Source organism: Pituophis catenifer, unplaced genomic scaffold, assembly GCF_029215685.1.
Source record: "Pituophis catenifer annectens isolate HBS135680 unplaced genomic scaffold, rPitCat1.0.hap2 SCAF_6, whole genome shotgun sequence".
Taxonomy (NCBI): Eukaryota; Metazoa; Chordata; class Lepidosauria; order Squamata; family Colubridae; genus Pituophis; species Pituophis catenifer.
The window spans coordinates 87,733,945-87,755,641 of NW_027256886.1; the positions used below are offsets into that span (position 1 = coordinate 87,733,945).

Sequence of the window (21,697 nt, forward strand, 5' to 3'; positions counted from 1 at the left end):
GTGGCTTGGTGGGCGTGGCAGGGGAAGGTTACTGTAAAATCTCCATTTCCTCCTGATCAGCTGGGACTCGGGAGGCAGAGAATAGATGGGGGCGGGGCCAGTCACAGGTGGTATTTACCGATTCTCCCAACTACTCAAAATTTCCACTACCGGTTCTCCAGAACTGATCAGAACCTGCTGAAACCCACCTCTGGTGATAGCTGTACAGAATTGTTAACTTATTTCATGTACTTTAAGGGGCAGGGCTGAAGTTCAACCTGTCCAGTTCTGGGGATTATCATCTCTATTCAGACAGTGTCAAAATGAGCATCTTCCCAACAGATTTCTGCTGTGTTTTCTCTTGTATGAAATATTGTGTGATTTCTTTCTTAATCAAGCTGCCTTGTGACCCATCCATCATGGGTGCCTTCCCTCTGGAACAACATTTTCCCAAAGATTTGTATGGTTCCCAACCCTATTTAAATGAGCCCTTAAAACCTAGTTTTGTTTTAAAGTGGGTGATGGAACCTTTTTGTGATGGTCTGGGTTTTTTTTTTTTTTAACTGATTGTAAATTCCCATCAATCAAACAACCTCAAAGAACAGAGTAGAATTTTTATTGTGGTCAGTGACCGGTCCATAGAAAAATCTTGGTTACATAAACTTAATATTTATTTGTTAGTTAGGTGAGTGTCAGATGTAAGAAATAGGAGCCAAAGCAGTTCAAATGAATACAAGTTTAATGCCTCTTAATACTTTGTACAAGAACTGAACTACTAACTAACTACTAAAAGCAAATTAGCATAGTTAAGAGCAGAGGTGGTATTCAGCCAGTTTGGACCAGTTCAGGTGAACCGGTAGCGACGACCTGCGGATGGGCCCGCCCACCCGCCCGGGCGCAATCCCGTCCTATATCGCTGTGTTTTTGATGCCACACGCATGCATGGATGGCGCGCGTGAGCGAATTGACATTGCACACTTATGTGGATGGCACACGTGAGTGAATTGCCATGTTTAGTGATTCTGCACGTATGTGCAGACGGCATGTGCATGTGTGCTCACATTTCCTATGCTGGGCGAACCAGTTGCTATAGTATGTGAATCCCACCTCTGGTTAAGAGCGAATGGAATTCAAAGTCGACTGGATTTAGACCTCTTGTGGGCGCAAAGGGCCTCGAGACTGATGACTCGTTTGACCCCTCCCTTGGGCTCAGCCTGGTCATCTCCTACATCAGGTTTATTTTGTGCTACATTTAAACAAGAATCTGAACTATTAACAGTCAAAGCAAGTTGGCAGAGGATAAGAGCCAACGGAATTCAAGGTGGACTGGACTTAAATCTCTTGTGGGCCTGAAGGGACTCGAGATTAATGACCTGCTTGACTCCTCCCTCACTCTCAGCCTGGTCATCTCCTATACTGAGATTTTTTTTAAAAAAATGCAAGTAGAGCACTGATATTATTTTTAAAGTTTTGAACCAGTACGGATGAATCAGAAAAAAAAGCTATTTCCATATAAATGTGGTTCAAGTATATTTTAATGAGGAAACCAAAGATCAGGAATTAAGTCATTTTTCACGATAGTTTTCACATGGATTTGGAGTTTTCCTATTTGCCTAACTTTATTTTAAGTTTGCTAGTTGCAAGAATCATGGACAGAGAAGAGGAATACCAGGAAATCGGAACAGGGAGGGCAGCCAACCAAGAGATGGACACACGATTAGAAAGCCGAAAAGGAGGAAAGAGGGAGAAAACCACAACATATGTATTTGATACAAATATTATAGTTATACAGAGACATTTAGATCAATATAAGTCACATTTCATTTACTTGCTTGACAGAATGAATACAATGTAGTCAGTAGACGTTGGACAAAATTTGCAATTCACTGTCAGTGATTTACTGTGATGGGATGGCAAGGGTGATTTTTAACAGATCCTTTATGCTTGCTCCAATAGAATGGATGTGATTTTCTTTGAAAATAAACAGCCGAGGGAGCTTTGCATTTTTTTTTAATTGTTTGTATGCACAGGGAAAAGGTATCCCCCCCTCAGCATGATATGAAAGTTGCTATTTTAAAGGGTAGGGTTTTTTTTTTTTTTTAAAAGGGGGTATAATTTGCATGACCTGACTGATCTTTTACTGGGTTTCCCTTAGGAAATCTTGTGCATGAAATATGGAGAATGGAATTGATTCGGTAATTGTTGTTGGCAGTTATTTCTATTGAAGGGGGAGGGGGAAGAAATCTGCATCCTGTTTTGTGCACGTATTCTGAACCACTAATTCCTGACCAGCACATTGGGTTGCATTAGTGTAGAGCAGTGTTTCCCAAAGCTTCATGACTTCAAGAGGTGTGGACTTCAACTTCTAGAATTCCCCAGACAGCACAGCACAGCTGGCTGGCTGGGAGATTCTGGGAGTTGAAGTCCACACCTCTTAAAGTCGTGAAGGTTGAGAAACACTGCTTTAGAGTGAAGGATCTAGGTGGTAGAGCGGTGATGGCGAACTGAGTCCCCAAAAGGGAGCACTTCGCACGTGCTTGTCTGGGCCGCGACCAGGAAGAGGAGTTGCCCGGGGGGCATGTGCATGCTGGAAAATGTACTTCTGTTTTCCAGCGTGAGCATGCGCACTGGCCGGCAAGTCTTCCGGTTAGTGCCATGCATACGCATGCTGGAAAACGGAAGATCAACTCTTCCAGTTTCCAGCACTGCCGCATGCACAAAGAACAGCTGATCGTCACTGGCACATGCATGCCAGAAACCCGGAAGAGGAACGGGTGACACCACACGTGCCAGTGGACATGGCTCCGTGTGCCACTTTGGGCACTCGTGCCCTAGATTCGCCATCACGGTGCTAGAGGCTATGAAAAATAATTAGGCAGAAGTTAAGTAAATTTGCCTACTCTGAATGGGAATGTTGAGGAATGCCAGTGGAGTGGGCTTCATTGCCAAACAGCTCATAGACTGAAATCTTGGAGCGAAAGCCAGTTTGTAGAAAGAGATGGAACATTTTCAGTGAATACAGTGAACTAAGGACATTGTTATTTTTCTGGAGTTTATTTACTTTGAAGGTTCATATTCTAGGTTGTTTTTTTTTTCAGAAACTGCAGGCAATAGCAATAGCACTTATATGCCACTTCACACTGCTTTACAGCCCTTTCTAAGTGGTTTACAGAGTCAGTCTCTTGACCCCCAAAATCCGGGTCCTCATTTTACCAACCTGGGAAGGATAGAAGGCTGAGGCAATAGCAATAGCACTTAGACTTATATACCACTTCACAGTGCTTTCTCTAATTGGTTTACAGCAGGGGTATCAAACTCAATTTCATTGAGGGCCGCATCAGGGTAGACCTGGCTGAAATCACGCTGGCCCAATCTTTCCTCTTCACATTGGGTAGACCCAGTGGTGGGATTCAAGTAATTGAACAACCGGTTCTCTGCCCTAATGATTTCTTCCAACAACCAGTTTGCCAAACTGCTCAGAAAGTTAACAACTGGTTCTCCCGAAGTGGTGAGAACTGGCTGAATCCCACCACTGGGTAGACCAGGATGGCCCTGTGGGCCAGATCCGGCTACATAGTGGGCCATATTCGGCCCGCGGGCCTTGAGATTGACACCCCTGGTTTACAGAATCAGCATATTGCCTCCAGCAATCTGGGTCCTCATTTTACCAACCTCGGAAGGATGGAAGGCTGAGTCAACCTAGAGCCGGTCAGGATCAAACTTCTGGCAGTGAGCAGAGTTAGCCTGCAATATTGCATTCCAACCACTGCGCCAACAAGGCAGTTGAAGATTAGCGTCTTCAGGTTAGCACCCCGTGAGTACTGAGACCCTGTCTAGTGTGGTAGGGTCCTTCCTTCTATGGATGTGGCACTTGGTGGCTGTTCTTGTGCTGCTTTGATCAATGCCTCACTTCTATATTTGAATCCACCTTTTCATCTATTTACAGAATTTCTCAATGTCTTCCCCTTCAGCTATCTGCAGATGGTACATCCCAGGCAGGGTCTTGTGTTCTTGTGTTGCCATGGTACTTCCTCTGCTTGATCTTCCTCCTACGACTGTTGCTGCCCCCTCCCCCCCCCAAAGAATCAGTGTCTGATTCCTTTAGGAGCAATTTATTACTCTACTTGCATTTGAAAACACTTTACTATTTGGACATTACCTTCCTAACTTCATACAGTAATATATATCAGCCTGGAGCCTCCATGATAATATACACATTAAGGTTGTGCTGGCTAGAAAGCGGCATGGTGGCCTAGAGGTGAAGCTCTCACCTTACAATCAGGAGCATGTGAGTTTGATCCTAGGTAGCAGTAGATATTTCTCTATCTGGCTGCAAAGAGAAAATACCTGCTGTGAGCTTCGCATAGGCATCAGGAAGGGTATCCGGCCAGTAAATGCTCAGTTCCATTCCGTCGCACTGACACCACCCTAATGCAAAGGATTACAGGGTTGTTAAAAGAAAAAAGAAAGGTGCTGGCTAGATGTCCAGAGCCTGTAGTTTGCATGTTTATGTTTATGTTTTATTAAATTTGTATACCGCCCTACTCCCGAAGGACTCAGGGTGGTGAACAGGCACAGGATAAAATACAGAAATACAAAAGTTAGAAACAATTTAAAACCAAATTAAATAATTTAGCCCACGACAATTTAAAATCCCAATAATTTAAAAACAAATTAAAATTTCAGTTTAAAAATTTAAAAGGAAGGGGAGAAAAATTAGGCCAGGCCGGCTTGCTGAAATAAGAGGGTCTTAAGAGTACGGCAGAAAGTGCGCAGATCTGGGATCCTCCGTATCTCCGGGGGGAGCTTGTTCCAGATAGTGAGTGCCCCCACAGAGAAGGCCTCCCCGTGGGGGCCGCCAGTCGACACTGCTAGGCTGACGGCACCCGGAGGAGGCCCTCTCTATGAGAGCATACCAGTCGGTGGGAGGCTGTTTGTGGTAGTAGGTGGTCCCATAAGTAACCAGATCCTAAGCCATGGAGCGCTCTAAAGGTGGTAACCAAAACCTTGAAGCACACATGTCTGAAATCATCAGGTGAAGTAGCACTTTCTGCCTTTGAGGCTTGCTGTCTTCTCTGTTTTCTGAAATGTTGGCCAAAAAAATCCGGTCATAACTGTAAAACGGAAGATTGTCCCAGAGCAAAAGGATTGTAATCTTTTTCTCTTTTTTTTAGAATTACAACTCCCACAGTCATTTTTTTTTTTTTTTTAAATACTGATTGGAAATGATGAAATCTAATTTATCTGGAAGAGATTAGATGGCCCAAGGAGGACAAAGGTCATATTCTTGATCAGCATTCAGAAATTTCAGTTTGATGCCAAAAGCAGCGATTGCATGAACCATTCTCATAAAAGGGGCTTGCCAAATGCGTAGAGAAGTTATGATGAATGCTAAATCGTTTTTCAACACCCAGCTTCAAAAAGGCGAGTGTTGCAAGAGCTCTGGATTATTTAAAGTCAAGCAAAGCCTTAACTGATTGGAGATCTTGGTATTTGGAAGGGCCTCCTTTCCCACCAAACTTCCAGATTCTTCTCAGAATGCCTTTCCGCCTTCTGAAATAAATTGGATTTCAATAAATTGGAGCAAAGTATTTTGGGAGCATGGCATGTCTGTCACACCTACTTGCAAAAACCCCTTTTGGGTTAATTTTGGAAACAATGCGAAAAAGCCCCCGTTGCATCTCAGTTTTAAATGCAAATGTAATGTTTTTATTTTTATTTTTATTTTTATTTTAAATTCCCTCAGTTATTATTTTTTTGTTATTGTGTTTCCATTATTGCCGAACAAACCCAAATAATAATAAGCATAACATAAACCTTAATAAGTTAACCAGAGGTAAAAACAAACAAACGAACCAAAGCATACTTTAAAAAGAGAATAATGATTGTGGATGGAAGATGATAGATAGATAGATAGATAGATAGATAGATAGATAGATAGATAGATAGATAGATAGATAGATAGATGATAGATAGATAGATAGATAGATATTGTAGACGGACAGAAAGATTAAATAGATAGATAGATGATAGATAGATAGATAGATAGATAGATAGATAGATAGATAGATAGATAGATAGATAGATAGACAGACAGACAGACAGATAGATAGATAGATGACAGATAGATAGACAGATAGACAGAGACAGACAGACACTGATAGATAGATAGATAGATAGATAGATAGATAGATAGATAGACAGACAGACAGACAGACAGACAGATGACAAGCAGGCAGACTGTCTTAAGGAGTACTTCATTTTTAACATCCATATCAGTGGTGGGTTGCTACCAGTTCGCCCCAGATTGGGCGAAATGGTAGCGGTGGCAGCATGCGCCCATGAGTGAACTGGGTTAGCAACAGGTTTTGAAACCCGCCCCTGATCTATGTTCACTACTTTTATCCAAATTGATATTAATGCAGACAAGGGAAAACACTTCATAAATGCAATTAATAAATGACGATTAAAGATGATTGCGGGGGTGAAATTCTTTGGCCGAAGAGGTCGTAGAAAAATGTTAAAAAAAAAAAAAACCTCTGACAGTCAGGCAACTCAGCTGGGACCGTCAGAAGCTTTTAAAAGCATTTTTTAAACAACCTCTTCAGCCAAAAAGGTTGTAGAAAAAAATGCTTTTAAAAGGCTCTGATGATCCCAGCTGAGTTGCCTGATCGGCAGAGCCTTTTAAAAGCATTTTTTACAACCTCTTTGGCTGAAGAGGTTGTAGAAAAAAATGGTTTTAAAAGTAAAAAAAAAAAAAAGGTGGCCACGCCCACCCAGGCACATTGCTCCCCCACCAAGCCATGCCCACAGAACCGGTAGTAACAAATTTTACATTTCACCACTGGATGATTGAAATGTGTTGCAGAACTTTTGAAAGCTCTTTATTGCTCAATTTTTGAGCCAAAAGCATTTCCCCATCTTTTTAGCTACTTCTTAAAATTCCCATATTTTTAATTGTTGTCATCTTGAAAAGTTTTTTCCGGGGTTTAAACTGGGAGTTAGGGTTAAAAGTTGGGGCATAAATCATGTCATGACAGAAAATTTAAGATTTGCGTACTTTTGTGAAGGAATTGCTTCTTCGTTGAGTTGGCCCTCCCGATGGTCAGCGACTTGATTTTAGCTTCACCTACAGATGACGGATTGAACACTGCACTTGGAACTGGGGGAAAAAATGTGATGTTTAAGAGGTTATAGGAAAACTGACAGGTAGGATTAATCAATGCTATGATTGACATGAAGCGAGAAGAACATTCTGGATGTTCAAACGAAGTCAGCTTTGGACTGAACCACATAAAACAGTGAAAGAAACAGAGCAAAGCAAGGATGGGATGATTACACAGGCCATCTACGATGACCGAGGAGATACGTTGTTTATGACAAAACAAGGTAGAAAGCATCTATTAGTATGTGGAATTGACTCAATCTGGCAAGTAAGTTTCTACTTAATGGCAAGATTGACTTTCTGGGCCCAACCTTGAATTTTTCCAAGTGACAGATGGAAACCAAGAGACATTTGTTCTCCGAACTGCAGTACTAATCTCTTCGCCATTTTCCTTTTGGCAGTAGAGCAGAACATTGCAAACAAATAGCCTGTATAGTGGTGGCAGCATCTTAGGGACAGATTGTGCTAGTTTTGAAAATAAATCTCTGGGGTTTTGCAGGGTTCTCATCCTCAGCTTGAGAAAAACAACCAGGGAGGGCTTCTGGCTCAGTGGGAAAGTGGTATGCAGCACTACAAAATGGATGTTTTTTCTAGAAGTTGCTTCAGAGTTAGCCTCACTAAAAAAAAAAAAAAAAAAAAAAGTAGAAATAGCTTCAGAGTAGAATACACATATACATGCTTTTTACTCTCCCCCCCTCAAAATAAGACCCAACTGGAAAATAAGCCCTAGCATGATTTTTCAGGATGCTTGTAATATAAGCCCTACCCCAAAATAAGTCCCAGTTAAGATTTTCAGCCAGATGGGTGCATTTAGTACTGTATAAGACCTAACCAGAAAATAAGCCCTAATGCATCTTTTGGAGCAAAAATTAATATAAGACCCGGTCTTATTTTCGGGAAAACACGGTAGAACATAGAATAATGGGATTGTCATGGACGTTGGAGGTCTTCTACTCCAACTCTCTGTTCAAGGAGGAGACCATATACCCGTGATGGCGAACCTATGGCACGGGTGCCACAGGTGGCACACAGAGCCATATCAGTGGGCACGCAAGCATTGCCATAGCTCAGCTCCAGCACGCATGCATGCACCAGCCAACTGATTTTTGGGCCTTCCAGTCCCATCAGAAGTTGGGAAATGGTCTGTGTCCGGCCTCCGGAGGGCCTCCGGGAGGGGGGGAGGCCGTTTTTGCCCTCCCCAGGCTCCTAAAAGGGTGAGGGGGAGGGTGAAAAATGGGTTTCCTGGGCCCACTGGGCCATCACGTGTTAAAAGCGGGGTGGGAGGGCATGCACATTGAATTATGGGCGTGGGCATGCATGTGGGCGAACTCCCAGGGCTCCCCCCACTTTTGGCACATGATGGCAAAAAGGTTAGCCATCACTGCCATATACCATTCTGGACCAATGGCTGTCCAGTCTCCTCTTGAAAACATCCAATGATGGAGAACCCACAGTTCTAGGAGGCAAGGTGTTTCAACCAATTAATTGTTTTCACTGTCAGAAAATTTCTCCTAGTTTCTAAGTTCTAGGTTGGGTCTCTCGTTAATGATCTTCCTTCTAACCATTACTTCTCATCCTACCTTCGGCTACTTTGGAGAATAAGTTGAATTCTCTGTGACAACCCCTCAAGTACTGGAAGACAACTAAGAAAGCTCTTCTCTTCATTAGGCTAGATATACCTAGCTCCCTTAACCTTCATTTAACAATTTAGTTGATTCCCTCTTCTTTGTGACAGCCCCTCAAGTAGTAGAAGACAGCTATCATGTCACCCTTAGTTCTTCTCTTTATTAGACTAGACATACCAGTTTCTGCAAACATTCATCTTATGATTTAGCCTCCAGCCCCCTAATCATCTTTGTTGGTCTTCTCTGCAGTCTTTCTAGAGTCTCAACATCTTTTTTTTTTTTTTTTTGTATCATGGGGACCAGAACTGGAGGCAGTATTCCAAGTGTGGTCTAATCAATGCAATATAAAGCACGTCTATTACTTCACATTATCTTTTCCCGTTTGCCATCCATAGAGATGGGTGGCGCAGTGGTTAGAATGCAGTACTGCAGGCTACTTCTGCTGACTGCTGGCTGCCAGCAATTCAGCAGTTTGAGTCTCACCAGCTCAAGATTGACTCAGCCTTCCATCCTTCCAAGGTGGGTAAAATGAGGACCCAGATTGTTGGGGGCAATAGGCTGATTCTGTAAACCACTTTACAGAGAGGTCTGTAAAGCACTGTGAAGTGGTATATAAATCTAAGTTCTATTGCTATCTTCCACTAGCCTGCTAAATATACTGTTCTCTTAAATCCCATTTCTTTGTCTCCCATTTTCTGTTCCATTTCTGCCATATCTCCATCTTTTCCTCCTTCGTTCCCTGTTTCTTTTTTCTTTTTGGGACTCTTAAAACCTATTGCCTTTTCCTTCCTCATGCATACACTGAGTTCCCTTGTGCACTTTGCCACAACCTCAACGTCGGTGGAAATGGGTTGACCACACTTCTTCCGAAAGTTAGCAATAAAACCCTGGATTTATGCACAGCCAGAGAAACATTACAATGATTTCTAAAGAGATCTACATACTTGATAAGCTCTTTCTGGTCCATTGAAGGGAGCAATATTATCTAAGATGTGCCGTCTTTCTATCATCAGGCCGTTTCGTCGTTGCAAATGACGTCGCTACAAAATAAAACCATGTTGGCTAGAGAATTTAATCATATCTTTGTGCTTGTTATTGATTTAGCCATTGTTCTGCATCATTATCTTTCCAGCAACAAAGCCCCTACAATTATTTTTCACATCCTTAGTCAAGCACCAAATTATGAAACAAGGGCAGACACTCATAATGGGTCCCTGAGGTAAATTATGGGACGGTGATTGCTTGCTTGCTATCTCTCATTGCTTCCAGACAACAATTTCTTCCACAATCATTTATTGGAACATATTCAGGACAATTACGGCGTACGAGTGACCTGGATGGTCTAAACGTTACCTCAGAAAGTGCTTTGCTTATGATGGGCCACCTGCTGTCATCTTGGCTGCCAGCTTTTCAACTTTTCCTTAGATAGATCAGAACACTGAACAGCTTGGTGTCATTGAACATCAGCCATGCTCCCTTCTGCTCTGGGGACTGTGGATAAATGCAGGTGGCTCTTTATGAAGTGACCGCTTTCTTCATGATGGATGAGATGACTTCGTAAGCTGTTTTTCCGAGCCGTGGTGACTTCATAACTGATGAGAAACCTGGAGAAGCAAGGAAAAAAGAAAATACTTCATGCTGAAAATGTCCACTGCTAAGCAAGACAATTGTTCAGAGAGTTTTACTCTGTTTTATGACTTTTTTTTGGTCACAGTTGTTAAGTAAAAGAATAATGCATCCAGTTTTGATCACCACATAAAAAAAAAAAAGATGTTGAGACTTTGGAAAAAGTACAAAGAAGAGTAACCGGGATGATTAAGGGCCTGGAGACTAAAACATATGAAGAACGGCTGCAGGATTTAGGTATGGCCAGTCTAGAGAAAGAAAGGACTGGGGGAAACATGGTAGCAGTCTTCCAGTATTTGAGGGGCTGCCACAAAGAAGAGGGGGTCAATTTATTTTCCAAAGCATCAGTGGGCAGGACAAGAAACAATGGATGGAAACGAATCCAGGAGAGAAGCAACCTAGAACTAAGGAGAAATTTCCTAACAGTGAGGACAATTAACCACTGGAACAGCTTGCCTTCAGAAGTTATGGGTGGTCCATCACTGGAGGTTTTTAAGAGGAGACTGAACAGCCACTTGCCTGAAATGGTATAGGGTCTCCTGCTTGAGTAGGGAGTTGGACTCCATGGTCGCTTGCAGCTCTATTCTCATTGAGTAATTGAATGATTGAGTGATTGAATTGCAACCACTTAACCACCATTCAAAGTTAACAATGGCATTGAAAAAGTGAGGTACAACTGGTCCTCCGCTAATAACTGTTGTAGTATCCCTGTGGTCACATGATCAAAATTTGGGCACTGGGAAATTCTCATGCATTTATGACAGTGGCAGCATCCAAGGGTCACATGATTGCCATTTGTGATCTTCCCAGCTGGTTTTCGAAAAGCAAACACCATGGGGAAAGCCGCATTCCCTTAATGACTGGATAATTCACTTAACAACTGCTGTATTTTGCCGAACAACTGTGACAGCAAAGGTTGTAAAATTGGATGCAACTCTTTTAACAAGCGCCTTGCTCAGCAATGGAAATTGTGGCATCAATTGTTGTCGTAGGTTGAGGACTACCTCTATTCCTCTCCTGGAATAAGAGTCAATTTCTTCAAATATCTGAAGAGGATTATTCATTCTTAGACAACTCTTTTTCAAACTAACTGTATCCAGACTTATCAATCTGTCCTTACAGTAGTGGCCAAAATTGTGAAAACCTTTTGGAAAAAGTGTATTTTCTAAAACTAACTAATAACACCATTTTTTTTTTTTGGAGTAGTACCAAAAAATTATATATCAATGGAAAACTAATTTAATCAAGAATGTAATGCAACAACTTTTATGAAGGATTTGCTATTAGAACAGCAGTTAGTGTAAAAAGAAGTAAAGTGAAACACGTAGAAAAAACAAGATATACAAAAATTATCACCATAGAAAAAAACAGATATACAAAAATGATCAATATTAATACTTAGCATGAATACCTTTAGCATGAATTACAGCCTTACAACATCTTCCCATGGAGTGAACCAAGTCTTTTAGTTCTGCAGCTCTTATAATGTGAAACCAAGATTGAAGGATGGCTTCTATTAACTGGATTTTATTGCTGGGTCGCTTCTGACTAAAAAGTTTCTTTAGTTGGCTCCATCAATTTTCAATTGGATTAAAGTCTGGGCTATTCCCAGGCCATTCCAGCAGTGGAATATGACTATCTTGAAATTCCAAAAAAAAAAAAAAAAAAGGGGGGGGGGGTTATTAGCCATCAAACCTCAAAAATACACTTTTCCCAAAAGGTTTCCACAATGTTGGCCACTGCCGTAGATGTTTAAGTTTATAGTCCATCCTTTTTGACCTTCTCAGTTACATTTCACTTATTTTAATCTGAAGTAGGGAAGTTGAATCCATTTTAATATAGTAGAACATCAATGCTTCTTGTTAGCTTCAAATCCTATTTCCATCTAATTGTCATTCACCTTCAGTTTTCAAGGGTCCTTAGTGCTCTCTGAGCTTGCTTGCTTTCTTGCAGATGTTTCATGACCCAAACTAGGTAACATCATCAGTGCTAGCGAGGAGTAGGGTTTGCTGTCAACTGGTGGCTCGCCTGACAGTGTTGGTGGAGGCGGTCTTAGAGATTCTTTGATTGGGCTGTTTGCTGTTGGCTTTGGCAGTTTCTTGATTGGGATATTGTTTACTTCTTGACTGTTGGTCTGAGGTTAAACTTGGAGTTAATCTATACTGATCTATACTTACTGGTGGAGATGTGCTGGGGTCTTTTTGTTCCCCTTTGGGCTGGATGATTGTCTCTTTTGCATAGTCTATAGATGTTTTTAGGGACTCAGTGGCTAAGATGCTGAGCTTGTTGATTGAAAGGTTGACAGTTCAGCAGTTTGAATCCCTAGTGCCACATAACAGGGTGAGCTCCCATTACTTGTCCCAGCTTCTGCCAACCTAGGAGTTCAAAAGCACGTAAAAAATGCAAGTAGAAAAATAGGGAGCCCCTTTGGTGGGAAGGTAACAGTGTTCTGTGCACCTTTGGTGTTGAGTCATGCCGGCCACATGACCACGGAGACGTTTTCGGACAGTGCTAGCTCTTTGGCTTTGAAACAGAGATGAGCACTGCCCCCTAGAGTCAGGAACGACTAGCACATATGTGCGAGGGGAACCTTTACCTTTTTATAACTGTTATTAACATTTGCGTGTCTATTAATGGCTGATTTGTCAGAGTGCCAGATTTCTAGAAATTCCCTGGCATTTTTGGACTTGCCCTGATCAAGGATGTTGTCATTGTTCATTTGCAGTGGCATGTTATCACAGTGGTTAGGGAATGACTTTTCTTGAATTTTGTGGGAGGCCTGTGCCTCCCACAAATCAGATCCTAAATGCTTCAAGGGCATTTTACAAGAAATTGAATTTTTGTTTGTTTTCTTTCCTTATGTTGGAAGAAATAATAAGGTCCAATTCCAATCCGGGAGCAAGGCACTGGAGACAAAATGGAGGCTGGAGGCTAGTTGGAAAAAGGGTCCATTTATTGTTGAACAGAAGCACATGTTTGTGGTGCAACTGACCACATGGAGTTGAGAAGTGGGGGGTATTTATACCTTCTCCTGGGTTTGCGCTTGAACTTCCTGTTCCTGTGCAAGAACATGTATTCTATTGGCTGTTATAGCTGGCTCTGTAGGTTGTCTGAGCTAAGTTTGGTTGAAGTTTGGAGGGCGATGCAATGTCCTTAGGAGATTGTGCAATGTGGTGAGCTTTGCTGCTAGATGGTAGAGGGTTAATCCTATTATGACCTGAAGGGTGATGTCTTAATCCCATCACCCTGGAGCTGAAGGTTTTGTAAATGGACTGGCCCAATCTTTCTCAATGGGCACAAAATATCTGCTGGGGGCTATTAAGAAAGGTGGGAGCTGCTTTCCAAGAGCATGTTTCTCCATTTCTCCCTTTAGGGAAATATAATATTCTGCCTTTTTAATATTTCTCAAAATATTTCATCCTTCTAGGAGAGGGGTGGGTGCTAACTTTCTACACCTATGATTTCAGTTCAGATCAACTATTCTCGTAATGATTTCTATCACTGTGCAAAAGTCATATGTGTGTGTGTGTGAGAGAGAGAGACAGAGACACAGAGAGAACAAATTGGGAACAGAAGGGGGATAAGATTTTCCTGACAAATTGGGTGCAAGATGTTTTTATACTAGATGCATTCAAACATATGGTTGATCAGTTATTATTTTTTCATTCTTGGCAAAATTGAAAAGAAAGATGAAGGCAAAGTTTTCCCTGCGGGGATAAAGTCTTCCAGATTTCAGATGAATCAGCTCAGGGATATTCATACAAAAGCTTCCTTTACAGGTTTTCCCCCTCCCCTCCTTAAGCTGCTAAAAGATTTGGAGAAATTGTGGAACAGGAAACGGCTTGGAAGGAAGCACTGAAGCAATCGACGAGCAGTTACTGGAAGGGAAACTGCAGTCTGGCTATTCAAGAGAAAAAGGGACAGGAATGCAAAAGAAAAAAAAATCTGGCCAAGGAACTTGTGTTGAAACATAAATATCCCTTTTGCAGCTCCCAGAGCATCCCAAAATGAACGGGGTCAAGTTGGGTTTTTTTTTTCTTTTGTCTTGCTTCTTTAGAGGTCCTAAGCTTTGCAGATACATAAGGGACCCATAGCAGCCATTATTAATTGCACTTCTCCAGTTCTGCAACAATGACTGATGCACAACACCAAACTTTAGTCGGTAGAATTCCTTCTGTGTTACGGGATTTTTGTGGCAGCCTTAGATTATCTCCTTTTATAGTCCCAACCATTATAGGCAAACAATGCTAGTAACAGACATTTATAATGCCTTGGTAAAACCACACCTGCAATACATCACGTTTTGGTCACCACAATATAAAAAAAAAGAGGTTGAGACTCTGGAAAGAGGGCAGAGAAGAGCAACAAAGATGATTAGGAGGCTGGAGGCTAAAACATATGAAGATTGGTTGCAGGAATTGGGTATGTCTAGTGAAAGAGAGGGGGAAGAGAGAGAGAGAGAAAGAGAGAGAGAAAAAGAGGAGAAAAGGGGGGAGGGAAAGAGAGAAATTATATTACAAAAGTTTTTCTTTTTTATTGTTGCTAAACATAATATTTCAAAAGCAGAAAGAAAAATGAAGGGGCATGTGATTTAGAATAACAGAGTTTGAAGGGACCTTGGAGGTCTTCTAGTCCAACCCCCTGTTTAGGCAAGAAACCCTACACCACTTCAGACAAATGGCTATCCAACCTCTTCTTAAAAACTTCAGTGTTGGAGCATTCACAACTTCTGGAGATAAGTTGTTCCACTGATTAATTGTTCTAACTGTTAAGAAATTTCTCCTTATTTCTAAGTTGCTTCTCTCCTTGATTAGTTTCCACCCATTGCTCCTTGTCCTGCCTTCAGATGCTTTGGAGAATAGCTTGACTCCTTCTTCTTTGTGACAACCCCTGAGATATTGGAACACTGCTATCATGTCTCCCCTAGTCCTTCTTTTCATTATAACTAGACATATTCAACCATTCTTCATATGTTTTAGCCTCCAGTCCCCTAATCATCTTTGTTACTCTTCTCTGCACTCTTTCTAGCATTTCAACATCTTTTTTACATTGTGGCCACCAAAACCGAATGCAGTATTCCAAGTGTGGCCTTACCAAGGCATTATAAAATGGTATTAATATTATTAATATTATAAAGTGGCATAAAAGTGCATTTATCACATTTTTCTTAGAACAATTAGCTGAACTCGTGAGTTGTTTATCATTTTGTTAGTAGTAAAACCTCTTTATTCAGGTTAAATTGCCATATTGGCACTTTGCGATAAATAAGTGGGTTTTGGGTTGCAGTTTGGGCACTCGGTCTCTAAAAGATTCTCCATCACTGGTCTAGTTTAGTGAAAAGAAGGACTAGGGGAGACATGATAGCAGTGTTCCAATATCTAAGGGATTGCCATAAAGAAGAGGGAGTCAAACTATTCTCCAAAGCATCAGAAGGCAAGACAAGAAGCAATGGGTGGAAACTAATCAAGGAGAGGCCCAATCTAAAAATAAGGAGACATTTTCTGACAGAACAATTAATCAATGGAAAAGCTTGCCTCCAGAAGTTGTTGGTGCTCCATCACTGGAGGTTTTTAAGAAGAGATTGGACAGCCATTTGTCAGAAATAGTATAGCAGGTCCAATTTTGAGCAGGGCTGTTTTGAGCTGTTTGAGCAGGGAATTGGACTAGAAGACTTCCAAGGTCCCTTCCAACTTGGTTATTCTGTTTATTTCCTCTGAGAAAAGATGCAAAGATGCAAACACGGTGGACACGTTCATAGAGAGTACCTTAAATTGCAAAAGGCACGTTTCAAATAGCATAATATCGTGTATGTGCATGATATTAGTATTTTAATGGGTTGATTTCTCTTATATACCTTTCTCTAGAGTCCATCTTCAATTATAATAGAATAAAGAGTGGCAGGGTGGATAAAAACCTACAATGTGGTGCAAGCTTTTCAGCATAATAAGTCCACAACAGTCTCTCTTTTAGGTCAAACTTAGCTTAATAGAGTCAGGTGATCCCAAATTATTGATATCAAATGTAATATGAATACATTGGGGGGGGGAGATATAACATTTGGATCAATCCTGACACATCCCTCTTTGTAAGAACATTGTGAGTTGATGTGCACGTACCTAAATTAGGAACAAAGTGATGACTACAACCTTTGTTCTGCTGTTTTGCTTCCCTGATGAATGTTCTTTTCAATCCTGGTTTGCTTAAGTAATGATTAAAAAGTTAACATTAAGAGCCGTGGTGGCGCAGTGGTTAGAATGCAGTATTGCAGGCTAATTCTGCTGACTGCCAGCAGTTCAATCCTGACCGGCTCAAGGTTGATTCAGCCTTCCATCTTTCCAAGGTTGGTAAAATGAGGATCCTGATTGTTGGAGACAATAGACTGACTCTGTAAACCGCTTGGAGAGGGCTGTAAAGCACGGTGAAGTGGTATATAAGTCTAAGGGCTATTGCTATTGACTCAGCCCTCCATCCTTTCACAGTCAGTTAAATGAGGCCCCAGATTGTTGGGGGCAAGATGCTGACTCTGTAAGCTACTTAGAGAGGGCTGTAAAGCACTGTGAAGCGGTATATAAGTCTAAGGGCTATTGCTATTTCCACTGTAACAGGAAGCTGACCTGAATCAAAATATTAAATGGCAGTATGCAAAAAGAAAAGACCAATCATCTCACTGGAATTTGCAGTGGACCATAATGGCTAAGGATGCTGTACTAGGGCTAGTTTATTAATTAATTAGTCTTAAGGCTTAATCAAAGAAAATAAAAATAAAATACAGGATATAATTCTTGGGTAAAATTAATAAAACAGAATACAGAAATAAAATACCTGTGTTGTAATCAAGCATTTGGATAAACACATCACCATTATTTATATTTATATTTACACACACACACATATATACATATACATACATATATATATACTTTCCACCAAAATGGTACCTATTTATCTACTTGCCTTTGCATGCTTTCAAATGGCTGGGTTGGCAGGAGCTGGAGCAAGGGCGGGAGCTCACCCTGTCATGTGGAGCTCAGGTCTCAAACATGGGCTGCAGGCTTTCCAGCTGACAAATCCAGCACCTTAACCACTGAGCCACTGCCCTTCCTCTCACAACATATAATGCTGCTGGAAATGTAGCATCTAAAACATGCTAGGCGATGTGCTTCTGGTTTATTTATGTGACTATAATTACAATGTATTGAATTAAATGGTATTCATTTAAGACTCTGTAATATGGGTACTTAGGTTTCTCTTTTCAAGAATAAACTGGAGACTGTCACCAGATTAATGCTTATTTCCTTTTTTTTTTTTTCATGATTATTTTCTTACAAAAGTAACAGTCATGAACCTTTCAATGAATTTGTTCTTGTTCTTCCTGGTCATCTTTACAGCAGACTTAACTGTGTCCTTTTTTCTGTCCCAGGCACATTGTTGTCTGTGGCCACATCACTTTGGAAAGTGTGTCCAATTTCTTGAAGGACTTCCTACACAAGGACAGGGATGATGTCAACGTAGAAATTGTCTTTCTGCATAAGTAAGTACCTTCATGTCACTACTCAAAAAAAAAAGGTCATGTGGGGCCCTAAAATCTGTAGAAGAGAATTGGAGTCCACATGTCTCAAAGTTGTTAAGGTTGAGGAACACAAAACTAGAAGATGCCACCTGCATTGGAACATTGGATTTGGTGGCAATCTCAGCAGGATGCATTGAGAAGATGTCCAAATTGAACTCCAGGTATGAATTAGGTGGGCTTACATTTTTCCTGACTACAGTAGTGGCCAAAATTGTGGAAGCCTTTTGAGGAAAGTGTATTTTTGAGGTTTAATGGCTAATAACACCACTTTATTTTGGAGTTTCAAGATAATCATATTATGATTATAATATAATATAATATAATATAATATAATATAATATAATATAATATAATATAATATAATATAATATAATATAATATAATATAATATAATAATATATCCCATTGGGGGATTTTTACATTGAAATAATTTTAATAAATTTTAATCGGATTTTAATTTTTTATGTAATTTTCGAATTGTTGAATGTTTTCTTTGTAAGCCGCCCTGAGTCCTTCAGGAGAAGGGCGGCATATAAATTACATAAATAAATAAATAAATGGGAAATGGCACCATTCCCAGATGTCCGGAACTTCCAGGAGGCCCATTTTTCGCCCTCCTAGAGCCTCCACGCAGGCTTACCTGGCATCGAAAATGGACCATGTGGAAACTCCTGGGAGGGGTGGATGGGGTGAGCAGGGCCAGCCAGTCCTTGCAACTACCGGTTCGGTGAACCAGATGGAAAATTAGCATCCGCTTTGCCCAAACTGGTCCGAACTGGCTGAATCCCACCCGTGCTTTCAATGCCTTATATCTTTGAAGTAAAAGATAAGATCTCATTAAGTAACTAGAACTTTTTTGAGCTTTCCATATGAACTGAAAAAAAAAAAGATGGTGTTGCTTTAAGTCATGGAATCAAATCAAATCTGTATTATAGTCACAGACCAACATAACTGTTTCTTTAATGGAACTCAGTGTGCCTCTTAAAGCAGTCACCATATATTTTCCAGGCTCATTTGGAATGCTGAAAAAAAGTTGGCTGGCCTTAGTGAATAGCAGAGAAGTGTTATGCTTTGCTGAGATTTCAAGATGTTTAGAGTTTAGTTTATTGATTAGCCCATATCAAAGTGTAGAGTTCCAAACATAAATTATTACTAAAATCCGATAAAAAAAATAATTTAAAATGAAATTGGATCTTTGTTGAGATTTGAAAGAACACCTCCAAATCATTTTTGGAGCATGCTTTGTATGACTTTGTGGTTTAGAGACCGAGAATTCTTTTAGGATTCTTAAAAGGGGTCCCAATGGGAAAATTTGAATAGGATTCTTCGAACAAGAAGAATATTATGAATGTCACTCATGCCGCAGAGTACTCCATCATCAATATCACTTAAACAAAGTTGGCTGTAGATCTCAATGAATTTTTATTTGCTATCATTTTGAAACCACAAGTCTTTTACTTGTGGCTCTGCGTGTCCATCTATCCAGATCACAAATGTCATCCATCAAAAGTATTTCTAGACATTAACTAAGATGACCTGAAAAAGTTTCATATACGATCTTTGGCATGTTAAAAAAAAAAGTTTGAATTCCAATTTGAAAGAAACTGAAACCGATAATCCTATTAAACTGATGAATCATTAAATTATGGTAGTTATGTGTGAAGAACAGGAATTGACCCAGGCAGTGGCATTTTGAGGTATTGTGAATGATTTTTATTCTTCGCTAGATTTTAAATTTACCAGTGCTAGGAATTCAGTCTACATTAAAATTTTCAAAGTCTGTGGAGTTATCTCTCTGCTTCTGTTTTTCTTTGATTTTGCACTGCTCTTCCCAAGATCTATGTACATTGTTTTTACGCTGTCAATTTATGATTTTTTAATAATTAAAAATTTATTGCACTAATAACCTGCCCAGGAACCACAAAGGTGTATAAATCAGTTAAAATATATAATAAAACAGAGAAAAGGAATAAACACATCGCTAGAAACATCATTGGGCAGCAATCAATATATCATGAAAATCATAATAATAAAAATAGGACTTAAAAAGTGAAATTTTAACAATAGTTTAAAATCATTTTCAAAACAGGTGGGAAAATTGAGGTATAGGCGTCACATTATCATTAAAGTTTCAATAGTGATTGAATAGGAAGACCAACTCTGGAACATTGTTCAGTAATTTGAACCAGTCACATATTTCCAATTTAAATCTACAAAGATGTACACTGAACAGAAAACAGAACACAAAGAGAAGAGGCAAGGTATAATTCTAAGTAATTAAAAATGAATTTATGTGTTTGGGTTCAAGAGAGCTATAACATTAGTTGCCACTCAGATTTCTGAAGAGTATGATAAATAAAAGCCTTTCTTTTTGTGACCCAGCTCTCTTTCTCTCATTTTGAAGAGACCCAGAAAGGTCTCAGATGAAGCTCTAGATAGGTCAATAGGAAGCTCTAGATAGGTCAACAGGAAGCTCTAGATAAGTCAGTAGAAACTCTAGATAGGTCAACAGGAAGCTCTAGATAAGTAAGTAGGAAATTCTAGGTAGGTCAATAGGAAGCTCTAGATAGGTCAATAGGAAGGTCTAGATAGGTCAATAGGAAGATACACATAAATAACACTTGACATGTTGTTGACATGGATCCATGTTTATTAAAGCTCCTGTCAAAATAAATATGTTAGTCTTCAAGATACCACAAAATCAGATACAGCATTCAAGAGGCCAGAACTTCTGAATTGATTCCTTTGTGAAACAAAGTCTAGAAAGAGTGAGGCACATGTTTTTGTTTGCAGGAAGAATTCACATGTTTGATGAGAATAGTGGAGAAGTTGATTCTGATAAATTTTGGCCATCTGTGTCCTGCTGACATGTATCCATTAAATGATGGATGTTGATACACAAACAGACAAGGGCATCGTCTTTCTCAGTTCTGTGATTTTATTACTTGTAGCATGCAAGAAATTTGTAAACACCAGTTTATTTACTACCTTTAGCACAGAAGAGAGACTAGAAAATACAGTATGCAAACTAAACAATACACTTAAGGTTTTTTTCTCTCCCCCCCCCTTTTTTTAATAGTTGGACTACAATTTCTCCATGTCAGTCTTAATTTCCTGAAAATGCCCTATCAGCAGCCATTAATGCTTAAAGAACATGCGGTTACCATAAAACTCACTTCTAATAATAACTGCCTTGGTTTTTAGATTAGATAGGAGCATATATATATATGTGTGTGTGTGTGTGTGTGTGTGTGTATGTGTATATGTATACGTATACGTATATATATATATATACACATACATACATACATACATACATACATACATACATACATACATAGAAAAATACAGTTTTGATCAGCTGGCTGCTATGACTAAATTGAAACACTCTTGTGTCAGTTCTTGTCCTGTCTGTCAAAAATTTCAAAGAGTTGGGATTAGGCAAAACTACGGGATATAGGAAAGTGCAAAATACACAAAGAAGTTGTTTTTCAACTGCTTCAATGTAAACTATGAGTGACTGCTGAAAGCGTCACATAGACAGCTACTAGCATTCAGAAGCAACCTTGTATAGAAATGAATAGAACAGAACAGAATGCAGAATGGAAGGGAGGGGAGGGGAGGAGAATTAGGATAGGATAGGATAGGATAGGATAGGACAGGACAGGACAGGACAGGACAGGACAGGACAGGACAGGACAGAAGAGAAAATAGACTAGACTAGACTAGACT

General features: G+C 40.1%; 1 protein-coding gene across 1 annotated transcript in view; it reads left to right on the forward strand.

Annotated features, from left to right (window-relative positions):
- Positions 1-21,697, forward strand: part of KCNMA1 (potassium calcium-activated channel subfamily M alpha 1) — a 643,121-nt gene that overhangs the window by 415,248 nt on the left and 206,176 nt on the right. The window contains 1 exon segment of the mRNA XM_070946116.1: positions 17,816-17,926. Coding sequence (XP_070802217.1) covers positions 17,816-17,926 — 111 coding nt within the window.